This window comes from Cydia amplana, chromosome 1 (genome assembly GCF_948474715.1).
Source record: "Cydia amplana chromosome 1, ilCydAmpl1.1, whole genome shotgun sequence".
In the NCBI taxonomy this organism is placed as follows: Eukaryota; Metazoa; Arthropoda; class Insecta; order Lepidoptera; family Tortricidae; genus Cydia; species Cydia amplana.
In genome coordinates, this window is record NC_086069.1 from 15,582,487 (window position 1) to 15,599,650 (window position 17,164).

The 17,164-nt window shown below is 45.1% G+C and overlaps 1 protein-coding gene across 1 annotated transcript in view; it reads left to right on the top strand.

The window, feature by feature from the left end:
* The first annotated feature begins 302 nt into the window (after window positions 1-302).
* Window positions 303-17,164, top strand: part of LOC134648969 (histone acetyltransferase KAT7) — a 32,825-nt gene continuing 15,963 nt past the window's right edge. The window contains exons 1-8 of the mRNA XM_063503643.1: window positions 303-362; window positions 1,517-2,320; window positions 2,705-2,865; window positions 3,156-3,277; window positions 3,753-3,946; window positions 5,805-6,010; window positions 8,488-8,665; window positions 9,442-9,636. Of these exons, the coding sequence (XP_063359713.1) occupies window positions 348-362; window positions 1,517-2,320; window positions 2,705-2,865; window positions 3,156-3,277; window positions 3,753-3,946; window positions 5,805-6,010; window positions 8,488-8,665; window positions 9,442-9,636 (1,875 nt within the window). The 5' untranslated portion in view covers window positions 303-347. The remainder of the gene's footprint in view (window positions 363-1,516; window positions 2,321-2,704; window positions 2,866-3,155; window positions 3,278-3,752; window positions 3,947-5,804; window positions 6,011-8,487; window positions 8,666-9,441; window positions 9,637-17,164) is intronic.

Here is a 17,164-nt window from a genome sequence, read left to right on the forward strand (position 1 = left end):
GTCAAAATCATAAGTGAGAGCGAGGAACTTTCTCGCTCTCACTTATGGGTGCAACGCACCAAGGTCGCGATGCGGTGCGATAGTGTGTTATGGCCGATGCCATAAAAAAAAACAGAGTAAACATTTGACAGTGACATTGACAGTTTGGTTTCCTACGTACAATAAAATTATTATTGTTATATTTCATGCCTTTCTTGTTATAGTATTTTTAGGAATACTGCTGGTGATTTAGGCGTCTGTTTTTATGAATTTAGTTTCGCAATGGCCATATAAAATATTGCTCATTGAAAAACAGCCATTTTTTCACAGTGTCTAGTGTTAGACGTCTTAAATTTAATTCTAAAAACATGACAAATCTTGATGTGAGTAGAACTGTTTTGTTATTTATTGTTTATGCTTATGAGCTTTAGCTCCTCCTTATGCAATAAATAAATAGGATGTAATAGTATTACAAATGTGCCACAGGTAATTTAGCAGGTAATTTAGATCAACTCAATACAAACCTTAACAATGTTACTGTGTATAATTCTTGATCAGTAACTACATAGTTTTACTTATATCTTCCAGCTTCCTGTTTTCTTATTTACAATAAATGTAGTATTACCCATTAGTAAATCTCAGTGTCTCTAATAAGATTGCTGATGCAAAAAAATAAGCCACATATTATAATATTAGATCAGTGGACTGGAGGAATAAGTGAATACAATAACTTGGAGTAGGTAGGTGCTAAATCTGGAATACATATTTAATAAAGTTGCTTAGGGTACATAATAAATGTTTTAGGTAGGATACCATGTGAAAGATTAACAAATTAACAAAAAACATTTAGCAAAAAAATTAATCTCTAATAGAATTGAGAAAGCAAACTAACTTTATGACCTTATTTCGAATTAACTTTGGCTACAATTGGCTACTTTCCTACTAGTCAAATCAGCTTCTTTTTTAGAACTGTCAAAACGATTTGCTAATATGGAATTTATATGAAATCATGTGTAGTGACGTCACGGTCAACTGGCCTACTTTTTATATTTCAATCCAATTTATTAAATAGAAATTGTGTTTAAAAATAACTGCTGTCTATGTTTTTCTAATAATTATCTGGTGTTTTATTTCATGCACAGTGAGAAATAATTTATTTTAAGTAGAGGAAAGTACCCAATTATAATGACCTCCAAAAAATACTTTGGTACCTACCCTAAATAAATAAAATCTCTCTTACTAACTTAACAATGATTAGTTTGGCGTTATTTGCTTTAACCCGTCAACTCCCACGTGTGTGACGTCACCATAAGCGTTCTGGCTCAAATAGGATAGCAAAATGTAAATAAATTTGATTATCATTTCAATTAAAATGGAGTTTTAATTTTGGTGATCAATGACTATTTTTGGCAATAAAAATGTTTTTTTTTTCATTTTACATTTTATAGCTGGTGGTGATCAGTTAAATACCAGCCATTAAATTTATAACCAAGTTACTCAACTATTGTAAACTGTTTATATAAATATTAATTTTAAGGTGAGCAACAGTAGCACAGACAGTAGTTCTGGGTCCTCGTCAGACTCAAGTAGCAGCGGCAGCTCTTCCACCAGCTCTGGGTCCGGGTCAAGCAGCTCTGACTCTGAATCTTCTACCTCAGACACACCTGCAGTTGCACAACCTGCCCCTAAATCACCCGCTAAGCCTGATGAAGAACCACCAAAAAAGAAGGATGAATCAAAACCTAGGCAAACAAGTAATAAAAAAGTATCATCATCCAGCGATGATGATGTGCCCAAGCCAGACCCACCAAAACCTGCACCACCCCGTAGACGTTCTTCTACCAAACCTAAATCAGCAGCTAGTGTCTTGGCTAAGGGGAAACCGCCTCGAGCAGCAGCAGGAGCTAAAACACCTAAACCAATACCTAAGACCATGACCAAACAGCAAACAAAAAATGACCAAAAAAAGAAGAGTATATTCTCTCCTGACAACAGCTCAGAATCTGAATCAGAGAGCAAATCATCAAAGAGTCCTAAAGGTTCACCGAAAAATAAAAGAGGTACCAGGAAATCTAGCGAGGACAAGGACACGTCTCCTCCATCACCATTGACAGCTGCAGAAAATGATGATTCAAATTCCAAAGACAATATAAAACGTAGAAGTGGCAGTAGGCCCAGTGGGCCCCCCTCCAAAAAAGTTGTGGACAATAAAAGCGCCTCTTCATGTTCCTCGAGTCAATCTTCAGCAGAAACCGTTTCTTCCGAAAGTGATAGTGAACCAACTGCTAAAAAGGAGCCAATTAAAACTGGAAAGACAAAACCACCTTCGTCAGCTAATAAAGTAAGCTATTACATTATCTATTCTGACCTTTATTTTGAAATATATTTTTTTCTCTGTTATACAGATTACTGAATGCCTATGCATTTTGTCATTTGCATGTAGGTACATATCTGTACTTTGCTATTGCAAATTATACTTTATTTCTTGCTTTTCTCAATAAAATTTTGTGTCAATATTTGAAATAATGTAGGTAAATCTTGTCTAAATACTAAATAATAAAATAAAAATCATTTATTTCAGACCTTGGTCGTACTAAGGCTTAGCTTGATGATTGACATACTTGACATAGTGATAGTAGCATTTATAGGTCCATATAATACCTATAAGGTGATTCAATTCAACAGTTGTGTTGGACATACCATGGCAATGATTATCCTGTTTTAGGTTGAAAAAGGTAAAAGCGACTCGGGCGAGTCTCAGGCGAACAACATGCCTCGGAAGCTGACGCGCTCGCTGTCAGCTCGCGTGTCGCGCATGGCCACGGCCACAAGGCCCAGAACCACGGACACCGACTCTGATGTTGATGAAAAATCAAACGACAAAAGGTAGGTAACAATGGATGTTTACTTGCGGTCAAACTGTACAGACATACGTAGTACGTATAACTAGTAGGTACGTATTACGTGAGATCAAGATTTATAATCAAATTAAAATGAATAAAAATAAAATGGCTTTCTAATCTTATAACTGGACCCCTTGCTTCGTAGGCAGGGCCACTACCAAGTAGTCTAAGAAGCGCCTCATCTTCCTTAAAATAAGTTTGCGAGGGACATTCCTGCCGATTAAAAGAGACCTGGCTTGTTTTAATCATATGATGATATTTTGTATTTTTCAGTAAGGAGATAAAGAAGAAAGGCCGTCCTCCCATTTCTCGGTCTCCAATCGCTGAGCTCGCGCCGCCGCAGCCGAGCGAGCGGCGCTGCCCCGTGCGCGGTTGCGACTCCACCGGACACCTCGGTAAGGAACACGGATTAGCTTAAACGTTAGTTATATAATATACGTCGCTAAGCGGAAAGAAAATCTCACTTCCTGGCCAAGGCAAGACGTAAAACTTTAGACAACATTTACGAATTGCAACCCAGCGAGAAGCGTTGCCCCGCACGTTTGACACAGGACCGTATTACGCGACTATGCCCAGTTTTGTATCTGGCTACCGACAGCTAAACCCAAGAAAACAAGACATCGTCGCATAAAACGGACAATTGTCCATTAAGACAACAACCAATCAACAGAGGTTTAATTGCATAGTTCTATAGAAAAATAATATATTTGACATCATTGATGAAATCAAATTTACAAAAATACATGTTTTTTAATTTCTCATGCTTTGAAAGTGGCTTATTGAGATCATAATTTCTTATGGTTTGTAATATACACACGTATTTTAGTCTTTCATGAACCACAATAAAAAACTGGTCACTATTTACCCCAGGTGGCAAAGCGGGCCGACACTTCACTTGGGACGCGTGCCCGCTGTACCACAACGTGACGGGTGCGTGGTGCGTGGCCGCGGCCGAGGAGCGCGCCGCCGCCGCCGCCGCGCGCCGCCGCGCGCTCGCCAACATGCAGCAGCGGCCGCGCGCCATGCCCACTATAGAGCAACGGGCGTACCAGCTCAAGGTCAAGGTGAGTAGCGTGCTGTACCACCACGTGACGGGCGCGTGGTGCGTGGCCGCGGCCGAGGAGCGCGCCGCCGCCGCCGCCGCGCGCCGCCGCGCGCTCGCCAACATGCAGCAGCGGCCGCGCGCCATGCCCACTATAGAGCAACGGGCGTACCAGCTCAAGGTCAAGGTGAGTAGCGTGCTGTACCACCACGTGACGGGCGCGTGGTGCGTGGCCGCGGCCGAGGAGCGCGCCGCCGCCGCCGCCGCGCGCCGCCGCGCGCTCGCCAACATGCAGCAGCGGCCGCGCGCCATGCCCACTATAGAGCAACGGGCGTACCAGCTCAAGGTCAAGGTGAGTAGCGTGCTGTACCACCACGTGACGGGCGCGTGGTGCGTGGCCGCGGCCGAGGAGCGCGCCGCCGCCGCCGCCGCGCGCCGCCGCGCGCTCGCCAACATGCAGCAGCGGCCGCGCGCCATGCCCACTATAGAGCAACGGGCGTACCAGCTCAAGGTCAAGGTGAGTAGCGTGCTGTACCACCACGTGACGGGCGCGTGGTGCGTGGCCGCGGCCGAGGAGCGCGCCGCCGCCGCCGCCGCGCGCCGCCGCGCGCTCGCCAACATGCAGCAGCGGCCGCGCGCCATGCCCACTATAGAGCAACGGGCGTACCAGCTCAAGGTCAAGGTGAGTAGCGTGCTGTACCACCACGTGACGGGCGCGTGGTGCGTGGCCGCGGCCGAGGAGCGCGCCGCCGCCGCCGCCGCGCGCCGCCGCGCGCTCGCCAACATGCAGCAGCGGCCGCGCGCCATGCCCACTATAGAGCAACGGGCGTACCAGCTCAAGGTCAAGGTGAGTAGCGTGCTGTACCACCACGTGACGGGCGCGTGGTGCGTGGCCGCGGCCGAGGAGCGCGCCGCCGCCGCCGCCGCGCGCCGCCGCGCGCTCGCCAACATGCAGCAGCGGCCGCGCGCCATGCCCACTATAGAGCAACGGGCGTACCAGCTCAAGGTCAAGGTGAGTAGCGTGCTGTACCACCACGTGACGGGCGCGTGGTGCGTGGCCGCGGCCGAGGAGCGCGCCGCCGCCGCCGCCGCGCGCCGCCGCGCGCTCGCCAACATGCAGCAGCGGCCGCGCGCCATGCCCACTATAGAGCAACGGGCGTACCAGCTCAAGGTCAAGGTGAGTAGCGTGCTGTACCACCACGTGACGGGCGCGTGGTGCGTGGCCGCGGCCGAGGAGCGCGCCGCCGCCGCCGCCGCGCGCCGCCGCGCGCTCGCCAACATGCAGCAGCGGCCGCGCGCCATGCCCACTATAGAGCAACGGGCGTACCAGCTCAAGGTCAAGGTGAGTAGCGTGCTGTACCACCACGTGACGGGCGCGTGGTGCGTGGCCGCGGCCGAGGAGCGCGCCGCCGCCCCGCCGCGCGCCGCCGCGCGCTCGCCAACATGCAGCAGCGGCCGCGCGCCATGCCCACTATAGAGCAACGGGCGTACCAGCTCAAGGTCAAGGTGAGTAGCGTGCTGTACCACCACGTGACGGGCGCGTGGTGCGTGGCCGCGGCCGAGGAGCGCGCCGCCGCCGCCGCCGCGCGCCGCCGCGCGCTCGCCAACATGCAGCAGCGGCCGCGCGCCATGCCCACTATAGAGCAACGGGCGTACCAGCTCAAGGTCAAGGTGAGTAGCGTGATGTACCACCACGTGACGGGCGCGTGGTGCGTGGCCGCGCCGCCGACAGTCAAAATAAAATTCTAAATTCCAAGTCTCAAAGTCGTTTTACGGCTGGCAAATTTAGACCCTTGGGACTTGTCAGCGTGCGTGGTGTGTGATTATGAAAACGAAAGCAATACCTATCCATAGAAATCCTTACAAGGCTATTTTTGCAGGATATGCGCTCCAAATGGAAGGGCAGCCAGGAGCTGCGCGAGAAGCTGGCAGCGTCAGGCGGAGACGACATGAACGAAGAACGAGAGCCAATATTGGAGGGATTCGCGCCGGATTACGACCTGCGGCTGTTCCGGGAGGCTCAAGCGCTTGCTGCTATTAAGATAGAAGAGGAGCTAGGGGACATCCCCACCGATAAGGGAACTAGGTAATTATGATTACTACACAGGACTGAAATGAATGAAATTAAATATGCCTTTATTATCAGCCAACAGCGGCTTAAAGATCTTGAAATCCTACCTGATGACGACTTGACGAGACGCTTAGAAATGGCACACATTGTAATATTACTACTTAAAATTAGAAGACATTATGGCTGCGATGCTTTATACAACCCTAAGGTGTCAGTGAACCTTTAAAACTTGTCACCCGTCAACCGCAACTTTTCTTTGGTGAATGTTGGTAGATGATCAGGTTGTAGCATCACCATAAAAGAAGAATTGTGCGGGACCGATACAGATGGGCGTTGACACTAACGACGAGAGTAAGTCAAAGCCGATAACAATACGCGACAGCAGAGTTTACATTTGGGCATTTCGTTCACTACTTCCGATTGCACTAGATTTTAGCTCCGACGCTACTATCGAATTTAGTTATCACTTCATAGTATAAAACAAAGTCGCTTCCCTGTAGCTATGGGCGCCGCGCCGGCGGCGCCGCGCCGTCCGACCGCGGCGCGCCGCCGCCGCCGCCTGACCAAAGCCCGGCGTGACGCCGTGCACTCCAGCGCCAACTAGCGGGGGTTACGGGTCGCTATCGGAGCGCATTAGACTTCAATATAATATCTAGTTACGATAGATATGTGGATATAATTCGACAAATAACGCATTATTAATATTTCTATTCGTAAATTAGACTACCGCGTCAAAAACCAGTTTAACTTTGCCTCCAGGTCCTTCAAAAGAATAGGTAGTTGCCAAAGCATAGTCGCTGCACATTGGTAGGATTTGCGAGAAGTTAGAGCCCCTTTCTTCGGGAACTCGTGCGTTCGAGTCAAAGCTATCCAGGACAATTACTGCACGCCATATTTTCCGTCTCTGCATATGGGAAATGATTCATCGGTCGGACAAGCCGATATTCTGGTTAAGCTCTTCACTGGATGACGGGAGAGCCGAACTACAATTAGTTCCGCCGGACATCCGCTATACAGCTCTCCCACTACGATATATCAATATATATCGTAGTGGGAGAGCTGTATAGCGGATGTCCGGTTCAACCAATTAAAGCTCAGTGGTAAATCACTTCTTCACATCTTCGACGACATCTCGAGTGAAGTTCAGTTCTGCGGCCTTTTAGAGGGTCAGGCCAAATTAGTCTCCAAAATGCATTGGTGTGCTCATCAGATCGAGATAGTATTTCACACCGGCCCATGTGCTCATCAGATCGAGATAGTATTTCACACCGGCCCACCTCCTACAACTTTATAAGGCACGGGTTTGCACTTTGCCCACACGTGGAATACTGTTCTCATCAGTGGGCAGGGGCACCCCAGTACCAGCTTCTCCCTCTGGGCTACATCCAACGAAGAGTGACGACTTGGCAGTTGCCATCGTAATAATTCAGATGGGCTTGACTCCTTGGCGCTGCGTACAGATGTAGTTCCATGGCATCTACCTACTTGTACAACGGGGAGTGCTCCGAGGAATTTGTTTCCCTGCCAAGACAAGACTTCTATTTTCACCACTTAGATGGTTGACAGTTCTTGTGCGTTTCTCCAGAAACTTCCTGCCTCGCACAGCTAAACTGTGAATTGTGGATTGCGGAGTAAGCCTGCGGTATTTGCGGACTGATACGACCTTCAAACCTTCAAGAAAAGAGCGTATTCTCATATTAAAGGCCGGCAACGCACTTACTCGCGACGGTAATCGCTTACCATTAGGTGTTACTTCTGCTCGTTTGCCTCGTATATCATAAAAAAATAATGATTTTAAAGAGCCATAGGTATCCAAGGTCATCAAAATCCATGGCCACGCCGCCGGCGTCACGCCGCCGCCGGCCTCTATTTGCCGGCGCGCCGCCGCCGCGATTTTAGGGGTCGGCGCCCATCTCTACTTCCCTGTCTGTCTGTCTGTATGCTTAGATCTTTAAAACTACGCAACGGATTTTGATGCGGTTTTTTTAATAGATAGAGTGATTCAAGAGGAAGGTTTATGTATAATTTGTTAACCCGTGCGAAGCCGGGGCGGGTCGCTAGTACATAATATAGTAGGAAACTTAAAATGCGTAATAAATTGTCAAGTAAATAACTCCCTATCTACAAATTGTACATGCAGATGTCAATCACAATGAAAAAATTAACGATGATCAATTCTGGCTAACGTGGGACCCAAACCCACATCTTTGGATTGCCGGTCCAACGCATTGTACGCAACGCATTGGAGTGTAATGTGGTACGTCCCACAATAAAAAGGAAATTATAGTTACATACCTAGGAAGGTGAATTCGTAAATGCTCCAGATCGCAGGTGTTTGTGGCCCGAACCGAAGGTGAGGGCCATAAATATGCGATCTGGGGCTTTACGTCTAAAGTTTTACGTCTTGCCTTGGCCAGGAAGTGAGATTTTTTCTCGCGTAGCGTTACGTAATAATATTAACACGTAACTCCGTATCTATCCTGTATCGTTAGGTTCGTGGTGATGGGCAAGTACATGATGGAGGTGTGGTACCAGTCGCCGTACCCGAACGACGCGGCGCGCGTGCCCCGCCTGTTCGTGTGCGAGTTCTGCCTCAACCACCACAAGAGCGCCACCGGCGCCGAGCGGCACCGCGCCAAGTGCGTGTGGCGGCACCCGCCCGGGGACGAGGTACCAGGGCGTTTTTTTTTTGTTGTCCCAAACAATTTGGGATTTTTTATGTTATTTCTACTCAGAATCACGAGCTCTTTCTATCCTAATAGGAGAAAAAAAGTGTCCTAAGGTTTTTTTTTCCATTCCGTCACCATTTTTCATAGACTTTGTATGGCGGTCGCGTAATGGAAAGATCGAAAAATGTATGGAAATTTTGGGACACTTTTTTTCTCCTATTAGGATAGAAGATAGAAACATAAAAAATCCCAAATTTGAAAAAAAAAGTGTTTGGGACAGCAAAAAAAAACCGCCCACCAACTTTGCTTTAAGGTAGACGTCCACAGGGCCGCATCGGACGCATCGCACGCAACGGATTATAGTATTCCTTGTATAGAAAGTCACACAAGTGCGTCCACTGATCCGCACCGCAGTCGTGCGATGCGGCCATGTGGACGTCTACCTTTAATGCTACTTAAACTTTGCTCATGTACGCCTGCCGCTGCCGGTATGTTGTCGGATGTCTGTACGCGTGCGATTTTTGTTTCAACCACTAGAATTATTTAACTCCTAGGAGGTGTGAATATCGATGAGGGCAATGTTCACAGACACTTGAATAAAAAGATGTTTTATTTAGAAAAAAAACTGGGTAAAACTTACAGTTACTATAGCATATTTCACATAGGTTGGGTACGGTGATAGCTGTCCTCTCCATACAGGCATACAAAATATGTATTAAAATGACAGCGTCACCCCATTTCTCGATAATCACTAGTTAAGTTTGATTTATGCGACAGGTGTACAGAAAGGACAAACTCAGCGTGTGGCAGGTGGACGGTCGGAAGCACAAGCAATACTGCCAGCAGCTGTGTCTGCTCGCCAAGTTCTTCCTGGACCACAAGACGTTATACTACGACGTGGAACCTTTCCTGTTCTACGTCATGACGTGCGCCGACGAGGAGGGCTGCCACGTCGTTGGGTACTTCAGTAAGGTCAGTAATCCATTATCAAGTAGACGGTCGGAAGCACAAGCAATACAGACAGCAGCTTTGTCTGCTCGCCAAGTTCTTCCTGGACCACAAGACTTTATACTACGACGTGGAACCGTTCCTGTTCTACGTCATGACGTGCGCCGACGAGGAGGGCTGCCACGTCGTTGGGTACTTCAGTAAGGTCAGTAATCAATTATCAAGGAGACGATCGGAAGCACAAGCAATACTGCCAGCAGCTGTGTCTGCTCACCAAGTTCTTCCTGGACCACAAGACGTTATACTACGACGTGGAACCGTTCCTGTTCTACGTCATGACGTGCGCCGACGAGGAGGGCTGCCATGTCGTCGGGTACTTCAGTAAGGTCAGTAATCAATTATCAAGTAGACGGTCGGAAGCACAAGCAATACAGACAGCAGCTTTGTCTGCTCGCCAAGTTCTTCGACCACAAGACGTTATACTACGACGTGGAACCTTTCCTGTTCTACGTCATGACGTGCGCCGACGAGGAGGGCTGCCACGTCGTCGGGTACTTCAGTAAGGTCAGTAATCCATTATCAAGGAGACGGTCGGAAGCACAAGCAATACTGCCAGCAGCTGTGTCTGCTCGCCAAGTTCTTCGACCACAAGACGTTATACTACGACGTGGAACCGTTCCTGTTCTACGTCATGACGTGCGCCGATGAGGAGGGCTGCCACGTTGTCGGGTACTTCAGTAAGGTCAGTAATCAATTATTTACTCGTGTACCGTGGGTTGCTGAAAAGTCAAACATCTTATAGAAATGATCGACATGTTTACAATGTGGAATTTGTCAGCTGTAGTAGGTGGTGCTGTAATGCAGCTATGCAGACCGTATTATGTACGGAGCCTGGTTGTCAAAACTGTCAAAAGTTCACGTTTGAAAATAGAGTTACCACAAACCATATAGCGCAGTCACTACTACTAGAGTCTGTTCGGAAAGAAAAGAGTCGTGGAATGTATTGGGCCCTATGTCGCAGTCGGATTATATAATCCGCCGTATTACATTACGGCTAGCCGTTTTACAAAACAGGGGCGTTTTGAAATGCGGCGGTTCGACGATTAGCCGGATTGAATGCGGCTGAATGAAAATCCGCCGGAATGTATTCGGCGCCATACGTTCTTCAAGACGGCTAGCCGTAATGTAATACAGCGAGTCATTAGCCGCCGCTTTGACAGTTTTTAGTTCCCATTTTTAACACTCGTGGCGCTGCCTGACATAACAACAACAAACTATGAAAAACGCTGGGGTGTCCATCAAATCTGGAGTTCGTCGGACTGTTTCTTTTCAAAAAACATTTCCTTCGCAACTTAACTAGACGGAGCCCCGCTTCGCGGGGCTCCTATTTCTGAGCGGTTTGCCCTTCGGGCATCTGAAGCTACCTAACGAACCTAACCTACCTAGCTATTGATTTAGTGAGACGTCCGTGAAAACATTACACTTTGGGGGAAAAAGCGTAGGTAGGTACTTAGGTTAGGTTCGTTAGGTGGCTTCAGATGCCCGAAGGGCAAACCGCCCAGAAATAGGAGCCCCGCTTGCAGGGCTCCGTATATTTAAGTTGTGAAGGAAATGTTTTGGAAAAGAAACAAATGTAGTGCGGTGGGACCATGGTAAAAATAAATTAAATTGCAAACATTGTCAAACTCCGGTTACGTAGGCGACCGAAACAATGGTCACTCTACAATCTAAATAGTAGATACGATGCGGCGAAACGTAGGCCGCCATATTGAAGAACGTATCGCAATGACAATCCGGCTAATCGTCGAACCGCCGCATTTCAAAACGCCCCTGTTTTGTAAAACGGCTAGCCGTAATGTAATACGGCGGATTATACAATCTGACTACGACACCTATACATTCCACTCTCTTTCCGCACAGACTCTATGGGACACCATTTTTAGTGTTCCTTACAAAACTTTGTTCACGGAACACTTTATCTTTACACATCTGATACAATCAATAAATGTTTGGTAGGTATTGAACTATTGATGTAAAGCACTGCATTATTTTGTATTATGCATGGTCTAATAAAACATGGTCTTCTCTTCCCAGAGTGTCACTTGCCTACGTCACAATAACATTGCCACTTTATTTCAACATAACATGTTACATGGGTACATTATATCTATGGTTAATAAGTTAATTTATTTCTTTATAATTTAATAATTTTCATTTGTATGTATTTTATCTTAAATTTTACAATAACACGTCATTTTTAATTATTCGTTAGCAATATCTTCCGATTCACGAAAGAAATTTCAGACGTTCGGGTAATTCTGTTTACACTACTGGCAACACAGGATAGCGCTGTCACATTTGACAATCCGCCATTTTGTCCCTGATCGACCGTCCTTGTCGAACGCGTGTTAATTGTTATTTCCTTCTCGCTCAGTGTCAGCAGTCGCAGTGTTTTCCAAACTTTTCACGTCGTAAGCTTCGTAATTAATGTTTTGTTACGAAAATGGTTGGCTGCTCTATTCGGAACTGTAAGAGTAGGAGTGAAAAGTGCAGTATAGATTTGTTTTATTTTACTATGTTTCTACATGAATAACTTAAAATTAATGCCGTTAAAATAATTTTCACTGTTGGTTAAAATTCTCCCACATTTTAAAGTTTGAGAACCTGTAAACAGCATGATGACGTAGGCAAGTGCCAGTTAGGTCATTCGCGAATCTCGGAATAGAGTACCAGGCGGAGTATATTATTATACCATGGTATTATGGATGGTATACAAAAAGCGCCATCTGTACCCTAACGGTTCAATGAACTGCGCCAGGATTTGCAGTGTGGACCGTGAAGGGTGTTCAGTGTTGTATGTTCCTTATTTTCATACTAGATGTCGCTAGTTGTTATCCCCATACACTATACAGGTATACACAGTGTAATCCAGTGGGTCAGAGTGGGAAAAATGTAGGAAATAAAATGTCTTTGAAACCAATTGATGAGAACAATTTTGGTGTGGTCAATATTTTGGTTAAGTGTGCGTTGTTTTTAAAAAAGGCTAAAATCATCGTAATTAATCGTAAAAGAAATGAGCCAACAGAGTTAGTCAACTCACATTTATAGACGGGTCTATCACGAAATTTATTTTATTACCTTTATTTATCGACGTTTCGACACAAATAAATGTGAGTTAAGTTAATATGTGTTCAAACCGCGAAAGTTTTAAATATTATAGAGTTAGGTTAGGTTAGGTAGACTAGGAATCCTCTAGACGGAGTTTAGAGCAATTATTTCGTGAAACCGATGCTGCCAAAAATACGGGGGTGCGGGGGGACGAGGTGAGCGAATCCCGTGCCGTGATTGGTCCGTTCAAAGACACGGACCAATCACGGCACGGGATTCTGACACTTTGACTCGTAAAACTACCGTATATAGTGGCAGAGGGGGTAGCGTTACTATGCTCAGTCTAGAGGATGTCTTGTCTGTGAGTTAGGCAAATTAGACAAAAAAATATGTCTCATCATATACATAATATCAAAATGGTTTAACTGACTATTGCTCAGCTGCTAGGACTTTTTCTTTTATTACAATTACATTAAATTATCCTATTCCAATTAATTAACATAGTTTACAAAAATATGAAATCAAAGAAGCATTGATGGTTGTTAGTGTTGTTACCTTCATGCCCGTTATTTTGATCGTAAATCTATGTGCGTTTAGATAGATACCTATTAATTCTCCGACTAAAATTACGCCGACTTTCGTTTCGTAGACAATTCGCAGACGGGTTCTTTGGGATAGTTACGTTTGGCGGAATTTAATTATGCAGAGTAGCTGTTTTCAAGGGTGCTCTATTGATTTCCCTAGAAAAAGTACGCCGATTGTCGTTTTGCAGACAACGATTCGCAGACGGATCCTTTGGCAGAATAACGTTGGGCAGAATTTAATTACGTCAGTAGGCAGAGCATCGATACGTAGATTTACTTTTCGTAGAATGATCGTTTGGTAACCGTCACCCTAGAAACCATTGGTCGCAAGACGGTAGGTAGGTACTAAGGTATGTAGAGTGATCATCATCAGCTGATCGCATAGTCTTAATTATCATTAACACCAGGCGGTCTAGCATGAGTTGCGCCAAAAATACATCCACGACTAAATCACACGACAAAATTGCACGTTTTCTAAGTATACTCGTAAAAGGCATTGTAATATTTGATCACGTAGACGAGACGTATGTACATTATTAAATTATACAACGGGACTACTTTCCTGCTGTAGAAGTACGGGAAGCCATTGAAATCAAAAAACATAGTAATTTCAATCGGGACGAGGGTTTCAAGATCTCATCCACATGGAATCCAGTCATTAGTAAATGTAAGCGTAAACGAATATCGACAGTCGATAAATCGAATATCGTTAGTGTTGTGTGTCGACAGAGTGACATCCCTAGTGCGCAAAACGTTCAAGCGGATAAACAAGAACGAAGAAGTGCGGGTAGTTCGAAAAACTCGCGCGGTTAGACGATGCTGATGTCAACTTAAGCCAGTCTTCTCCGAGACCACGGGGACAACGCCGTCCTCGAAACGTCGGAGGTAAATCTTAAAACTTAGATACGCGATTAAGTCCCGTTGTATAATTTAATAATGTGTAAAAATCGTGAAAGTTTAAATCAGTGTGAGACGTATGTACGTTACCTCCTATATTTCTATAGACACAGACGTTAATTATCTTTATATCTATGTTCCTAGTTCCACCGCCGTGGCTATGAGAAACGTCTGGACTTTCTGGCAGTCTTAGAATTCATGAAAAATAGCGCACATCGTTTGTTATTATGAATAGCAAATTCTTCCAATCAAAATTAACATTTTGACGTACTGCCACTGCCAACTAAAGCTGGGATGAGATGATTTTTGAAGACTCCATTGAATTCCATAAAAAAACTATGAGCATATTTTGTTTGGGATCCCCCCTCCCCCCCTTAATTGGCTTTAAAGGGGAATTTTATTTGTAGTATTTTTTGTTTTGATGTAAAATGTACAGTCAGCTGCAGAGACTCCCCCTGCATAGAAGTTTGTATGCAAAGGTTCTAAGCGAATAGTATTGCTGGATGTACATTGAATACGATTTTTTGTTGTAGGTATATTAATCCATACTAATATTATAAATGCGAAAGTGTGTCTATCTGTCTGTCTGTTACCTCTTCACGCTTAAACCGCTGAACCAATTTAGTTGAAATTTGGTACGAAGATAGTTTGAGTCCCGGGAAAGGACATAGGATACTTTTTATCTCAGAACTCACCCCTTGGGAAAAGGGGGGTGGAAATTTGTATGGGCAATCAAAACCCGCTGAACCGATTTAGTTGAAATTTGGTATGGAGATAGTTTGAGTCCCGGGGAAGGACATAGGGTAGTTTTTATCCCAAAAATCTCCCTTTAAGTGGGGGAAAAGGGGGGTGGAAGTTTGTATGGGGAATCGTTAAAAAGCAGATTGGGTAAAAATAAGCTACCCAAATTACTACCTCCACGCAGACGAAGTCGCGGGCAAAAGCTAGTTACTTATAATATTGTGTAATATGTATCATAATGACGTCAACGAAAAACGAAATACATATTCCCTTTCACATAAAATAAAATGTAAGCCCGTGTGTTGTATGCTCGTTATTATATTTCTACATGGCTCAGACTTTAGCTACCATCCAAAACCGAATCCCAGTATAAGTACGACGCAGCCGCAAAAATTCAAATTAACGCAAAATCCATGAAGCGTTATTTACAAAAATCTCGACGTACGGCGTACGTTTGAAGGGGGTGCAGGCAGTGCATCCCCCCAGGTCGTTGCCCCCACAGCTGACGCGACGCTGAATGGGGTAGTAAGCGGTAGTAGGTGGCTATGTGTATGGGCGTGAATTAACGTGCCCGCCGACGGTTTCGGTGTTAATGTTCGTTTCAGCCTTACATAGGATAATGCACCTTGCCGAGGGCGTTTACATGCAAGTCATGGTAGAATATAAACTGTTTGAAATGCATCTTTCATGTGTTGATCGTCTGTTTATAGTTTTTGTTTAGCAATGCAATATTTCTAGTAAGGAATAATAGGTATCCGTACTAATATTATAAATGCAAAAGTAACTCTGTCTGTCTGTCCTCTAAACGCTTAAACCGTTCAACCGATTAAAAATAATTTTGGTATGAAGATAGTTTGAGGCCCGGAAAAAGACATAAAGGGTAGTTTTTATTAATCATCATCATCATCATCATCATTCCACGCAAACCAATTTGCGGGCACAAGCCAGTGGTTTTCTTTGACTTTGGAGTCGTAATAATCGTCCTAATGAGTTGAGACGACTAAGATAATACCTAATCAAAACACAAGTACAGTCTGGCAATAAATTTTTGTATCAGATTTTTGTCATAAACTTAGAAGTATCAACAAAAACTCATTGATTGTATAATATAAGTTAACTAATAATCGCGCCCTCCAAATTGCGGTACGAACCACCATTTTGTGTTGATTGAATAATAAACTTCAACTTTTGACAACCAGTACCGCATAATCTACGGAGCCGTACGGCCTAATCTGCATTAGCTGTAAACATGCACCAATTAGTCTTAGACTGTACGCATCTAATATGTACAAGTGTACAACAATCAATGAAATAAGTGGCCGGGTATAAAGGTTGTGTGTGTAAGCTGTGTCTGGTTGTACCTGGATTCAATTACACGGCTGGTCGGGGATTTAATCCCGTTTTGGCAGAGCGTCTGATTGTCGGGCCGATTTATCGTACGGCGAGCGTACTTGTTGAAACGCGGATAGCTTCGCTTTTTACGGGTTCTCAGGCTGAAAAAAAATAAGATTAGTGGCCGATCAAAAAGTACTTAAAACTGGATATTTATTAAAAACTTCAGTATGTTATGTAGCTAGAATGTTTTATTTTCATAAAAACAGTAGAAGTTATTTCACCCAAAACATAGTTTATATTACATTAGCATAAACTTTAATACGAAATCGCTTAGTCAGACGGTTTGTCAGGTAAGTACTGATGCTGTGATTTCCTAGTAGAAGGTAGCTTAGATTGGAGCTACTTATAGCAAGTTTAATATTTCATTTTGACTGACAGAGCTCACAGATCACAATTCAAACAAGTCGCAACTTCAACCTCACCGAAATCAACCACAACTTGCCACGAACCGTCTCAGTTAAATGGTAGACCTACTCTTATATAGGTATTAGTGTAAGGCCTGAGTGGACGCTCGAAGCGAAGCGTTCGGCGGGGCGTGCAGCGTGGCGTCGGGGTCACGAGTCACTAAGGCCGCTGCTATACGCTTGCATTTGTTTAACATGCACGCCGCACGCCCCGCCCCGCTGCACGCCCAACTCGAGCGTCCACTCAGGCCTTACACTTAGGGTTTATAATTTAGCTAAGGGGGCTCTGTTCAGTTGGTCGACTCTGTGTCTTAGCCGATAACTTGGAGCAGCGAGTTCAAATCTTGCCCTAGCTCTAGGCGGTGAACTTTTCTTTTATTTAATTAAAATGTTCTTAGTCGACGCTACAACTTGTTTTTTTGA